The sequence below is a fragment of the Octodon degus genome, unplaced genomic scaffold (assembly GCF_000260255.1).
Source record: "Octodon degus isolate 3935 unplaced genomic scaffold, OctDeg1.0 scaffold00169, whole genome shotgun sequence".
In the NCBI taxonomy this organism is placed as follows: Eukaryota; Metazoa; Chordata; class Mammalia; order Rodentia; family Octodontidae; genus Octodon; species Octodon degus.
The window spans coordinates 48,632-61,551 of record NW_004524745.1 but is presented as its reverse complement, the minus strand read 5'-3'; the positions used below and the strand labels follow the sequence as shown (position 1 = coordinate 61,551).

At 48.0% G+C, this 12,920-nt stretch overlaps 3 protein-coding genes across 3 annotated transcripts in view; 1 reads left to right on the top strand and 2 right to left on the bottom strand.

The window, feature by feature from the left end:
- Wdr55 (WD repeat domain 55) overlaps positions 1-2,495 on the top strand; it is a 5,257-nt gene extending 2,762 nt beyond the window's left edge. The window contains exons 2-7 of the mRNA XM_004643214.2: positions 618-718; positions 802-889; positions 998-1,177; positions 1,267-1,366; positions 1,454-1,623; positions 1,743-2,495. Of these exons, the coding sequence (XP_004643271.1) occupies positions 618-718; positions 802-889; positions 998-1,177; positions 1,267-1,366; positions 1,454-1,623; positions 1,743-2,052 (949 nt within the window). The 3' untranslated portion in view covers positions 2,053-2,495. The remainder of the gene's footprint in view (positions 1-617; positions 719-801; positions 890-997; positions 1,178-1,266; positions 1,367-1,453; positions 1,624-1,742) is intronic.
- Positions 2,496-2,629: 134 nt separating this feature from the next.
- Dnd1 (DND microRNA-mediated repression inhibitor 1) lies at positions 2,630-4,870 on the bottom strand. Its single transcript, XM_023703367.1, has 4 exons — positions 4,847-4,870; positions 4,607-4,802; positions 3,864-4,325; positions 2,630-3,317 (listed from the first exon to the last, which is right to left on the bottom strand). Exons 1-4 carry the CDS (start codon positions 4,868-4,870, stop codon positions 2,860-2,862), a joined length of 1,140 nt encoding a protein of 379 aa, XP_023559135.1. The 3' UTR covers positions 2,630-2,859.
- A 532-nt stretch (positions 4,871-5,402) lies between these two features.
- The window catches only part of Hars (histidyl-tRNA synthetase), a 12,155-nt gene continuing 4,637 nt past the window's right edge, over positions 5,403-12,920 (bottom strand). The window contains exons 3-13 of the mRNA XM_004643208.2: positions 11,925-12,044; positions 10,537-10,632; positions 9,703-9,828; positions 9,138-9,245; positions 8,916-9,014; positions 8,302-8,395; positions 8,030-8,157; positions 7,694-7,936; positions 6,357-6,473; positions 5,907-6,053; positions 5,403-5,604 (exon numbers count right to left, since the gene is read on the bottom strand). Of these exons, the coding sequence (XP_004643265.1) occupies positions 5,533-5,604; positions 5,907-6,053; positions 6,357-6,473; positions 7,694-7,936; positions 8,030-8,157; positions 8,302-8,395; positions 8,916-9,014; positions 9,138-9,245; positions 9,703-9,828; positions 10,537-10,632; positions 11,925-12,044 (1,350 nt within the window). The 3' untranslated portion in view covers positions 5,403-5,532. The remainder of the gene's footprint in view (positions 5,605-5,906; positions 6,054-6,356; positions 6,474-7,693; positions 7,937-8,029; positions 8,158-8,301; positions 8,396-8,915; positions 9,015-9,137; positions 9,246-9,702; positions 9,829-10,536; positions 10,633-11,924; positions 12,045-12,920) is intronic.

The following is a 12,920-nucleotide window of genomic DNA, read 5'->3' as shown; positions in this document are numbered from 1 at the left end:
CATGTGGTGCTGGGGATCGAACCGCGGTCCCTGTGCTTTGCCAAGCTTGTTTCAAGTAGGTGCTTTAGACCACTGAGCCATCTCTCCAGCCCCTGCTTCTTTTTTTTGAGACAGGGTCTCAATATGTAGTTCAGGCTGGATTTGAACTATGTAGCCCAGGCACATAGCCCACAGGACAGCATTCTGATAATGGTCATCATACACTGTAACTAATTGTGTTTTCTAGCTCCTGTGCATTCTGGAGTGTATACCCAGATTTTCACTCTTCCAACTTCTGGGGCTGGTTTTCCATTAGTGGTTTAACACATACATCTGGACCCTCACAGTGGTTCAGACCCAATCTTTCTCTAGGCTGGGGCTTTCAAGGATGGTGAGGGTGGGGGTAGGGTGAGGTCACAGAAGTTTTGTGCAAATGTGTCTGGAATTAATATGCATTGAAACAAGACCGTTTGAAGCTTATTGAAAGTGAGTAAACAGGATGGTAAGCTCTTTGGACTTGGATGTATATAAGCAAGAACTCCTAGGTAGGTGGCAAAGTTGGTCTATTTAGTTGGCCTCCACATGCCACATATCCCAGCTGTGGTCTGGGATCCTTTACATATGTTCTGTTTTTCCAGCTTTTCCTATTCTTGCCAAGAGGGAGAAACTAAGGAGCTCTGGTCCTCAGGCCACCACCTCAAGGCTTGCCGAGCTGTGGTCTTTTCTGAAGATGGACAGAGTGAGTACTGGGGAAAGCACCCTGCAGTGTGGCGGTGGGAACAGCTCAGTAAGCAGCACTGACCTGGGCACCTTTTCCCACAGAACTTGTTACTGTTTCTAAGGATAAAGCCATCCATATCCTAGATGTGGAGAAGGGCCAATTAGAAAGACGTGTTTCTAAGGCTCATGGGTAAGGGCTGTTAATTTGTGTGTGTGCATGGAGGGAAGGAGTAAGGACTAGGAGTGTTAGTCCCTATTAGGACAGAAGTGCCAAGAAGTTCTGCACATGTCTCTCCAGTGCTCCCATCAACAGTGTGCTGCTGGTGGATGAGAATGTTCTGGCCACTGGGGATGACACAGGTGGTGTCCGGCTGTGGGACCAGCGGAAGGAGGGCCCCTTAATGGATATGCGGCAGCATGAGGAGTACATTGCTGACATGGCTCTGGACCCAGCCAAGAAGCTGCTGTTGACAGCCAGGTACAACCTCAGAACTGCCTACCATCTTTTCCCTCATTGCTCTTCCTCAAAAATACATCCACCTAAGTCTGCTACATTGTTCTCTACAGTGGCGATGGCTGCCTGGGTGTCTTCAATATCAAAAGGCGCAGGTTTGAGCTACTTTCAGAGCCTCAGTCTGGGGACCTGACCTCTGTCACTCTCATGAAAGTATAGCTGGGTATGATGGGATGGGTGCGTGTTGGGGCTTGGTCTGAGGTGGCTGCACAAACATAGTTTTTCCCTTTTTTTCTGCAGTGTGGGAAGAAGGTAGCATGTGGCTCTAGTGAAGGTACTATCTACCTCTTTAACTGGAATGGTTTTGGGGCCACAAGTGACAGATTTGCCCTGAGAGCTGAGTCTATTGACTGCATGGTTCCAGTCACTGAGAGTCTACTGTGCACGGGGTCCACTGATGGCATCATCAGGTAAGGGAAACCTGCTTCTGAGGCACTGAGTGTACTTGGGGGTAGAAAGCAGGGCAGCTGAGGGAGTCCGGGTAATTCCCACAAGCCAAGTACCCCAATACTATTCTTTCCCTGCCCAGGGCTGTGAACATTCTGCCAAACCGAGTAGTAGGCACTGTAGGCCAGCATGCTGGGGAGCCGGTGGAGGAGCTGGCTCTTTCCCACTGTGGACGCTTCCTGGCCAGTAGTGGCCATGACCAGCACCTCAAGTTTTGGAACATGGCCCAGCTGCGAACTGTGGTGGTGGATGATTACCGTCGACGAAAGAAGAAAGGAGGGCCACTGCCTGCTTTGAGCAGCAAAGCCTGGAGCACTGATGACTTCTTTGCAGGGCTGAGAGAAGAGGACTCTAAGGGTCCAGAAGAAGAGAGTGAGGACAACAGTGACTGAAGGGGCCGGGGAGATGGCTCAGAAGAATAAGCGCTTCTGTGGCAAGTGCAAGGGTCTGAGTTCAATCCCCGGTTCCACAAAAAAAAAAAAAAAAACAAAACACCCAAAAAACAGTGACTGAGGATGAGGACAATCTGTTGGATCAGAAATTTTCATTGAGCATGAGGCTTGCTTCCTAAGACGAACTCTTAGGTCATGAAATTTGGTGCACGTGCATCCAAAGCACATAGTCACAAGACACAATTATATTAACACTTGTTGTACAGGGGATCAGAACTCAAGAGTACTTAAAACAGGGAGGTTATGCCCTGTAGCAGCTAGCTGCTCAATCTGCCAACGTAAGACAAATCCTTGAATATATTAAGACAATGCAGACGTGTGTATAAACTAGGAGTTTAATATAAATACAACCAGCATAGAAAAGCTCAAAACCATATACAAAACAAAAATCAGAATGGTAACCGGTGGGATGGAAGGGCATAAACTGACCCTTTGGCTCAGCCAGTCTCCCAAATAAAAACAAAGATTCATGCTAAGTTTGGGGGTAAGGGAGAGGGGGTGATAAGGTATTTTGTATAGGGAATGGCCAAAGAGAAACCAGACTGGAGTCGGCAAGACCCTGGGTACAGGGTGGAAGGGCAAGGTACCTCACCAGAACTTAAGCCAAATCTGAGTAGTCCTCAGATGTTGCTTGGGCCCTGCCCCACTCCCCCTCTGAGAACCAGTAGCTGCTGCCCAGGCCTGCTGGGCTGAAGGCTGATACAGGCCCTGCCTACAGTTCAGGCTGCCTGTGGGGAGATGCAGGCATCACTGCTTAACCACAGAACCTGCTTCAGCTCCTGAAAACCATAAAAGACCACCTGCAGATTCACTCAACGCCTCCAGCAGCCGAGCAGACACAGCATCCTTGGCCACCTCATGTGCATCCTGCCCATCCGTGGCCAGCACGACCCAGATGAGGCCGCTAAAAGGTACTGGATGCCCAGGGATCACTACCTGGTACCAGAAGCGGTGCCAGCCAGCAGGTCCTGCACCCAAACATTTGGTTAAGAATATTGGGCTGCCCAGCTTCATTCGTTGGCACAGCAGCTGCAGAGTAGCCCGAGAACCTTGGTACCCCAGCTTGCCCCTGGCCAGGACCAGTTGGCTGCCATCTGGCTGAAGGCACTGAAGTGAGGGACCCACAAGCTGCTGGCGGAGCCACTGCTTTAGGTCTGGCTTGAGCCACTCCACAGCCACCTGTTCTCCACAGAGGCGTGACTGACCTGCAGAAAAAAAGCAAAACAGACAAGGGCATTTCTAAGCCCTAGCTCAAGCTCTAAAATAGTTTGAGCCCTTGTAGTATAAACTTGTAAACTCCTGTGTTTAAAGCATAGCCTCCCCAGCCTGAGGAGTGCCCAGCCTAAGGGCCTTAAATTAACAGCTTTGTCTTTATTTGTAAGGGAGGTGTAATAAAACTGGCTTTTAAGTTTCCTTGAAGGAGTACTATTTGATACAGATTTTATCTACCTCATAACCATCACAATGGCCAGCCTTTCCTGTCAATACTAGCTGTGAGCCAGGAAATGTATTAAGTACCACAAGCTCATTGTCACTTAATTCCCACAACAGTCTGGAGAGGCAGTTTTTTCCCTAGAAAAGGCTTAGTTGAACTCCCTTGGGCAAATCAATTTTTTCACTGGAATGTGGAGAATGAATCCATGAGCCCAAGGAGTGCTAAATTTCGGGAAAGGCTATGTGTAGCTTGACTCTTAATACTATAAGACTGACCCTTGCAACACGCCAAGCTGTGGCTCCCCTCACCTGCTTACCTTCTATTAGGGCCTTTTTGGCCATGGCGGCGGCGCGGTGCGAGCTGAACTTGAGCAGCGCTATCTGCGCGGGCTGCCGGCCAGGACTGGGCAGCAGCTGCGCCTCCTGCAGGCCGGGCCCCAGGGGCTGCAACGCCAGCAGCAGCATGTTGTGGGTCACGCCCAGCGGCAGCCCGTCCACGCTCAGCTCACACTTCTCGGTGCTGCGGCAGACGAGCAGCGGGCACGACGGTCGCAGAGGGTGGTTGTGCAGCGTGGCGATGGCTGCCTGGGCGCCGCGCCGCGAGCTGTAGCGGGCGTAGGCGAAGCCCCGGTTCAGGCCACTGAAGGTCATCATCAGGCGGAACTCGTAAAGCCGGCCCACACGCTGGAAGAGTGGGATCAGCTGGTGCTCGTACACGTCCTGGGGCAGCCGGCCGATAAACACCTCGGAGCCCGCCGGCGGCGGGCTGCCCACCCAGCCTGGAGAAGAGGGTGGGGAGGGCACTGTCACGTGCGGGGAGGCGGCCCGGTGTGCGAGGGGTCGATGGGAGCGACCGTCCAACAAACGGGTACCGTACCGGGGAGTGGAGTAAGACGACCGCGCTACTAGCAACCAGGCTGGCGCTGAGCAGGTGCACTTTGGGGCTGGCTCCCACTTTCCGACCCAGGCAGTGGGCGGGGGGCCTTCCCAATCTGCTGGGGGGCGTCCGCCCGCCCTCGGGTCGGCACAGCGGGGGCGCACGCGGTGGGGGGGGGCGTACCTGGGGGTGGCCCGCCATACTTCCTCTGCCCGTTCACTTGCACTAGGCGGACGCCTGTCTCCCTGACCCACGCCTCCAGGGCCGCCTTATTTTCGGGATTCACCCTCTCACACCATTGCTGAGGGAAAAGGCAAATTGGAATTGTGCACTGCCGATGTCCCTGCCTCCGGTAAATTGGAGACCCTGTAGCCACGGCCTATGCAGGCCGAATTCCCGAATTTCTCCTCCGCTGACACTTACCTCACATTCGCGTTTGGACTGCATGGCTGTGCTGCAATTTCACCCGCCCGTATCCTCTTTCTTAATCCCTCCTCGTCCTCCCCAAGCCCTAGGCCTCTGGAAACTTCTCTACCCTCTGCCCCTAAGCGCTCATTGGCCTTGAGCGCGGCCCCGCCTCTCAGGGGTGGAGCTGCACGTGCCCCCCACCCCCACCCCCTCTGTGAAAAACTAGAAACTCTGGTGCAAGGCGGGGGCGGGCATCCCCTGCTGAGAAGTGGACGCTGGAGGCAAGAACCTCCTGGGTGTCTTCCCTTTTCCACCTACTAAAAGCTCTGAACGAGTGGTTCAAGAGGCTGGTGGGGCAGGCCTAGGGAGGCGTCAGCAACACAGTTCAATGGTTCAGGCATTTTATTAGACCTTTGGCGCCAGGTGTGGCAGGAAGGCATCAGTTCCATCTGGAATGGTGCCCTGTGGAGCCCATGTCAGGCCTGAGGTGGTCCGGCTTAATTCCCCATGGTGCCCCATGGCGCTCTGTAGAAAGTGATGTAGTATCCAGTCATCTGCCAATTATAATAAAAATAAAGTCTCTGTTCTGCCCACTCTTCAGGTCTTCTTGGGAACAAAAGTGTGCAAAACTGTTTAAGCACAAATGCAGCTTTAGCCTCAAATAGTGTCAGTCCCACCTTCCTCTGATAAGTTTGCTTGGCTCAGCAGATGCAGAGAGGCTGGCTTGTTCTTCTTTTAATTTCTTCCACAAGGTCTTCTCTTTGGACATCCACCTGGCCAGGATGAGGGAGAATGTGGTATGAACATCTTCCACTGCAGTTTGGCTCAGTTGGGATCATGACCCAGTCAGACACCCCCTGGGGAGACTGCCCCTTTGGGAGAGCTGGAAAAGGAGGGGTACCACATATGTAGGGACTGGAGATCTTATCTGATACCACCCCCACAGTAACAAATTAAGCCCTTAGATCCTGTATTATATGGGTCAGGCTTTTGCTCTGGTCTCACATGGACAAGGGCCCATCAATGTAGTAGTATACATTCTATGTCTCTTAGCCTTTCTGCCTTTCCCCCTTACCTCTTCCCTGCTGGCCACCAAACGCAGCTTGATGACCCCATCCTTGAGCTCCTGTTCACCGATTATGGCCACCAGGGGGATGCCTGCTTCCTCACAGTACTGCAACTGGTTCAGTAACTTTGGGTTCTTCTTGTAGAGCAGCTCAGCCTATGAGGGACCAGGATAGACGATAAAAGCTGGCATTGCCCAGGGATATAGCTCAGTGGCACAGTGTCTGCCTGGCAAGTGTAAGGTCCTGAGTTTGATTTCTGGTACCAGAAATAAAACAAACAAAAAAACCCAACTGGCTTCAACTGTCTTCAGGAATAACTTCCTAAGGGCCAAAGCTTTGCTCTTAGCTCCACCCCAAGAAGTAATGACAAAAGGCACTATGGATGAACTAGTTTTGCACAAAACTAGGTTTGTGTCTAGTATACCCAAGTCTGCCATTATGGGGCTTGCCTCCTGTACCTTGATACCAGCATCCCACAGCTCTGAGACAAGCTTCAGTCTCTCTTCCAATAGCTTCTTCTGTGCAGATGCCACAAGCACCTGTGTTTCTGTGGTCCGTACCTTCTCCTCTGAAGCCTAGTGAAGGAACAAGCAGGACTCAGAGTTGGGCTAAACCCATCAAAGAGCAAACAGGGAAGGCAGTCAAGACACTGAAAGACTAGGTCCACCTCAGTGAGACCTACCAGGAGGAGAACCAGTCTAACAGTCTTCTCACTTAGCAGTTGGACAGAAGGTAGCTCTTATAAGATTTAAGAAATCAACTGAGAGGTGTGGTGGTGCACACCTGTAATCCCAGCATTTGGAACACTGAGCAAGAAGATCACTGAATTAAAGGCCAGCCTGAACTACACAGAAAGACCCATCTCAAGAGAAAAAAAAACCTGACTTGTAAGAAATCTAGGGCAAGGGCAGTTTGTCTACATTCACCTCAAGTTCATCTCCATCCAGGTTATGGTCCACAAAAACATTCACATGGAAGTATCATCATCATGAGCCCACCCTGGAAATCACATCATCCCTGGCATTATAGTCCCACCTACTACTTAACTGCCCACCCAAGAGATCATGCTTTTCATGGGGCAGACCTCAAGGTTATGCAGATTGGGAATAAGGGGGAATGCTGGTGGTGCTCCTGGACTTGCACGCAAAACTATTTTCAAAGTTCTTACAATGTAAGGTATCTACTGGAACAATGATGTCAAGTGAGAAACTTGGGTGGCATCCTCTCCAGAGAAAAGGGGCAGGAATACTGAGGATGCCAGAGCATTCATGAGGATGAAGTACAACTAGCCATTTAAGAGCAGTAGCAACACAGGTGGACCTGAGGCCATGGTGGGCTTTCTTGCTGTTATTCTAGGTGCTAGAGTTAAGGCAGCCCTGAGAGATCCCAGAGCCTGACGTATGCTTCCAACTGACAGACAGGATTACAGAATGATTAGGAGCCAGGTACTGGAATCTATTACCTAAATTCAAATTCTGACTCTTGTCTCATAAATTTCATGACCATGAGCAGTACAATGTTTAGTATTCTGTCATGAAGAAGATCTGGGTTTTGGACATAGCAGCCCAGATTCCTGATAGCCCCAGGGAAAGTAGGACTCAGAGCAGAGATCTAGTGGAGAAAGAATGATGAAAGATCCATAAAACTGGCCTATAATGGGGTGAGACTATAAGGGCAGTGATCATCTCTTTTTCTATTTCTCTGAGATGCTGCTTTGGGTAAGCAGCATTTTTTGCTCCCTTGGGGATTAGCCAGCCAGGGTCCACCACCTGCCTAGACTGTCCTGAAGACCTACCTCTAGTCTCTGCTCCACGATGGAGAAGATTCGCTCCACTCCAATGCTGAGCCCCACACAGGGCACCTTGCGCCCTTTGGGGTCAAACATGCCCACCAGCCCATCATAGCGCCCTCCAGCAGCCACACTGCCCACGCCAAGGGGCTCTTCCCCTGCCTGGGCTGGGATCTGTAGTAGCACAGCTTCATAGATCACCCCTGTATAGTAGTCTAGACCTCGAGCAAGGCTCAGATCGAAAGAGATCTGTGGAGAGGAGGACATGGTCAGTACCAGATTAAGATCAGAGACTTGAAGGCACAGAGGTCAGCTGGGACTCACACCTGCAACTTGACTCACCTTGTCAGCAATGCCAAACAACGTCAGATACTCAAACAGCAGCTTCAGATCTCCCAGGCCTTCCAAGGCTTGCTTGTTTTGGGATAGTTTAGGATCCTGGAGCAGTTGCTCCACCAGAGACACACCGCCTGGGAAGACAAATTTGTGAGGCCGACTGTGGGAGTCCATCTTGTCACCTAGACTGCAAGTATATGCACGTGCACACATTGTAACATTCAGTCTGTGGGCAGTGGGATGGGTGCTGGGGAGGAAGACTAAATTCTGTTTCTCACCATGTTGCTGGACATAGTCTCCAATGCGGTCAGCCACTTCAGGTGCAAGGCCCTTCTCTCCCACCATCTCATTCTTGACATCCTCCCAGGATACCTACACAGACAGACAACAGTCAAGAATTCCTTTGCAAGTTCCCTGCCACAGAGCTGAAGCTGCCCTGTAACCTGGGGTAATCTCTTCTGGTGGGCATGGAGGCAGCTGCCTCTTTCCATCTCCTTTTCCTTTCTTTATTTTGGTACTGAGAATCGAGCTGAGAGCCTTGGCACTGAGTTAACATGTTCTGCCCTTTATTTTTAATTAGTATTATTAATTTTACTTTGAGAGAGAATCCTAGTAAGTTGCCAAGTTGCCCAAGAGGGCTGCAACCTTCCTGCCTCAGCTTCCTAGAGTACTGGGTTTATAGGCATGGACCACCACACCTGTCTTTTTTGGAAATACAGTCTTGCTATGTATAGCCCAGGACGGCCTCAAACTCACAGTGATCTGCCTGCCTCACCCTCCCAAGTGCTTGAACTACGGGCATACACCACCATGCCCAACTATATACTGTCTTACCTTCTATTTCTCAAGGCAGAGTAGGATTTGAGAAGAGTAGAGTAAGGTATTTAGTTACCTTGTCCAGCTTGTCCACTGAGGAACAGATGGTGCGGAACTTGCTATCTGGAACACCACAAATAGCGAACATGCCATCTAGGATGCGTCGGTCATTGACCTATAGGAACTAAAGGCATGGTGAGGAAGGAATCTCTTTCCTGTTATATGACCCTCAATAACCTTTGGTATTTGTCCCTCTGCCAGACCCAGCTTTACCCTCCCAGTCTTGTTCGGCTCTGACCTTGACCAGGAAGTCTCCTATCTGAAGTGAACTCAGGATCTCACACATGATCTTCAAGCACTCTGCATCAGGGATCATAGGGTCAAATTGCCCAGCAATGTCAAAATCCTGCAGGTAAAAGGGGTAACCAGAGTTCCTCAGGGGTTCAGTGGCTTTAAGGGGAAACTTGTGAGCTCTGTGGTGTCTAAAAAGGCTTGTCTACACACAAGTACAGACTTCCTCCTTTTGCTGTCTGGCAATTATCCAGTGTTAATCCTTAATTCTTCTGTTTATCAGAAGTCCTCTTTTCAGTCTGGATAATTTGAGATCTTAAATAAAATTTCCCCACCCTCTGCTATGATCTTATCACTGCGGTTTACTACAAAGAACACTGAACACAGATTGCCCTTTCCTTCACATTCCACAGGGCCCCTGAAATCTACATGAAAATAACACAGAGACCTGAGTATTTTCCAGAACACCCAGTTTGCTCAGAAAACCACAATATTCAATAGATTCCACTAGCACAAGTGGGGCCCAAGTTAGCCATCTTGTCCGCACCTCCCCCCCATTTCCCAACACTTACACACTGGTAGAATTCCCGGTATCGGCCACGGGTCATGGCTGGATTATCCCGCCGATACACCTTTGCTATATGGTAGCGTTTAATGTTGGTCAGTTTATTCATTGCTAAATACCGAGCAAAAGGAACCTGATGACGCAGAGTTAAGGAGAAACCCCCTCCTACTGCTATTTGGAAGTTATCATCTCCCACAGATGCTAGAGTCTAACCTCTTCCTGTGATAGTAAAACTACTACTGGTAAGATTAACAGCATTTCCACAGTGCTACTACCACTGGGCAACTCAAGTCTCAGACGAATTAGAGTGTGTCTGTTCTGGATCATACTATGTACATGAGGGGTTGAGCAAACTGGACACAGCAAACAAAGGGCCTCACGTGGGATAATTAAGCAGATGATTCTCTGTATAAGTTGGAGAGAAAGGAAACATGCTGCTCAATTAAGAGAACTCTGTCCACTGGACAGGGGAGGAAGAAGTTTTCTGCAACCAGGGAACTGTTGTACAACTAGAAACTGGGCCCTAACATAAAGCTCACATCTCACTTAGGATTCACACTTTTTTTTTTGTTGGAACCGGGGTTTGAACTGAGGCCCTTGCACTTGCCAGGGAAGAGCTTATTCCACGGAGCTGTCTCCCTGGCCCCTGGATTCACACTTGTAAGACTATGGTTTACTTAATCAACGGTCTCACATTGTTTAGAGATATAATTCTCCTCACTGTTGAAGGCTTTATATTTAATCTTACCTATATCTGTATCTAAATGTGAGGCTAGAAATAGTCCAGCCCAATGAAGGCCAATCTATCCAAAGTGTCAAGAGCCCATGTTTAGAAAGATACAGTGAGGTCATAACGAAGGGACAGCAACTCCCCACCCTGGTCCTTTAGGTCATAGATAAGCTTAGAGTCTTCTCCATACTTTCCAGTTAGGGTTTCCTGAAAGGGGAAAAAAAATGTAGTCACAATCATTATTAAAACATTTATTTATTAAATTTTTGTTTTGTTTATTTTTTGAGATAGGGTCTTGCTATGTAGTTTAGGCTGGCCTTGAACTCACTTTGTAACCTAGGCTTGACCTCAAACTGACAGTGATCTTTTTGCCTCTGCCTCCCATGTGCTGGGATCACAGGTATGTACCACCATGCCTGGTAAAAATGGAACAATCTAAAAGAAGACTTTGAAAATAAAAGCCCAATACTCAAATATGATTGATTTTGACTATTCTGTAATTTTGTTGAGCCTGGAAATTAAAACCTATAGTCTTTAATTTAGGGCTGGGGAGATAGCTCAGTGGAATAAGTGCTTGCCTGGCAGCCCAAGATCCTGAGTTTGGTCCCTGGTACCACCCCCACCCCCCCAAAATCTATAGTCACTAATTTAGTCTGAAACTAAGGCCATGGAAAGACCCAGGGAAAAGGGAATTCAGGAAAAGGGAAGAGCAAGAAGCAAGGCCCTGCTGGGTATTGTGGCATGTGCCTATAATTCCAGTACTTTGGGAAGCTGAGACAGAGGGATCACAAGTCCAAGCCCAGCCTGACCAACTTAGCAAGACCTCATCTCCAAAAAGGACTGAAGATATAGCTTAGTGCAAGGGCCTGAGTGCAACTCCCAGTATCACAAAAAAATAAATAAATAAATAAATAAAGGGGTGAGAAAGATAGGGTAGGGTAGGGAGAGACAGAATTTACAACTGGGTGAGGTGGCACACAGCTATAATTCTATCATATGGGAGGCTGAGGCAAGAGGATCTCCATGAGTTTCAGGCCAGTGTGAATTACACTATCTTAACAGAAATTTAAATTGTATTATAAGTGTATTATGGGTTTTAAACAGGGAGTGATGTAATCTGATTTCTAATGCCAAAGAACTAGAAATTACCTCAGGGTTTATCAATAGGAGATTGTTTGCATGTTTGTACTTTATACACATATGCTTTGTATTTATAGAAACATTCCAAGTATAAAAAGTATAGAATTCAGTATAAACAGGAGTCAGAACCATTTCTATTCCTAAGAAGGGCTGTCTTTTGGAAGTGGTTGGCTACTACCAAGATAAATAAAAAGCAATGCCTCTCTCTTGAAGCCACTCCTGTCACACTTTTTATTGAAGAAAACACCAGCCCCTATCCAAGATAGGAGTAGAGCTTTTGGGCCGCCAGACTCTTGTTATCTTCTGTTACTCACAGACTCGTTCTTCTACCACGTAGTTTCTCTTTACACATCTCTCACCTTTAGTTCAAACACGGGTGTATCAATCACTTCTGCACCATGACGTTTGAAGCAGCGGATGATTACATCAAAGACCTTCTCCCTAACTGCCATCTGCCGGGGACTGTAGTCTCTTGTGCCCTTAAAATCAAAATCAGCCACAGTCAAGGGAGGATGACATTTAAAACAACAGTAAATTCAAGAAATGTAAAAGGATAGCCTCAACAATAAGGAAAGCAAATACTGCCCCAAATTTAGATTGTTCCTACAGGCTATGTAAAACTGTAATTCCTATATTCATTTGCTGTCACCCTTCTAAGTTCCCTAATTCCATCCTCTACAATGGAATAACCAATTTAAAGTGGCTCAACAAGTAAGTGTAAAATTTTACAGGCAAATTTTCTTTTCCAACATCATTTTGTTCTAAGTTCTAATTAATACTACCAATAGCAAATTTATTTTTACAACAATGCTTAAGAGATAGTCCGGGAAGATACATTTTATACAAATTACAGGATGTTGGGAAGTCACTGCCTAAGGCCACTCAGCAAGCCTGTGGCAGGAGAATTCTGTTCTCCTTCCAGATTGGAAGTTTTAGTCTGAACTTCTTATTTTTGTCTTTTTTAGACAAGGTCTTGCTATGCAGTTCAGGCTGGCCTTGAGCTCACTTTGTAGCCCAGGCTGGTCTTCAATTCCCAATGATCCTCCTGCCCTTGCCTCTGAGTGCTGGGATTACAGGCATGTGCCACCACCCCTAGCTCTCTATTCTGAACTTTTAGAATCTACTCCAAAGTCTTTGGTCTTAAGACCTCTTTATACTCTTATAATTAACTACCAATATTTAGTGTTAGAAAGTAAAACTAAAAAAGGTGTATTTATTAATATATCAATCATTAATGTCTGCCCTACTAAAAGATGGTTATATGAGATTTTGATGTCCTTTGTGTTGACTCCTTCTTTCTCATTGATGCCTATTAGTCTCACATTGTTCATCTTTGCATCATCTTGCAGGTGATG

Bases quoted from the DNA above. Each gene is read 5' to 3' on its own strand.
- Dnd1 (XM_023703367.1), bottom strand. From the start codon at position 4,870: ATGCAGTCCAAACGCGAATGTGAG. The intron at 4,803-4,846 runs GTAAGTGTCAGC...CGGCCTGCATAG, and splicing joins AGTCCAAACGCGAATGTGAG to GCCGTGGCTACAGGGTCTCC. The intron at 3,318-3,863 runs GTAAGCAGGTGA...TTTTTTCTGCAG, and splicing joins CAAAAAGGCCCTAATAGAAG to GTCAGTCACGCCTCTGTGGA.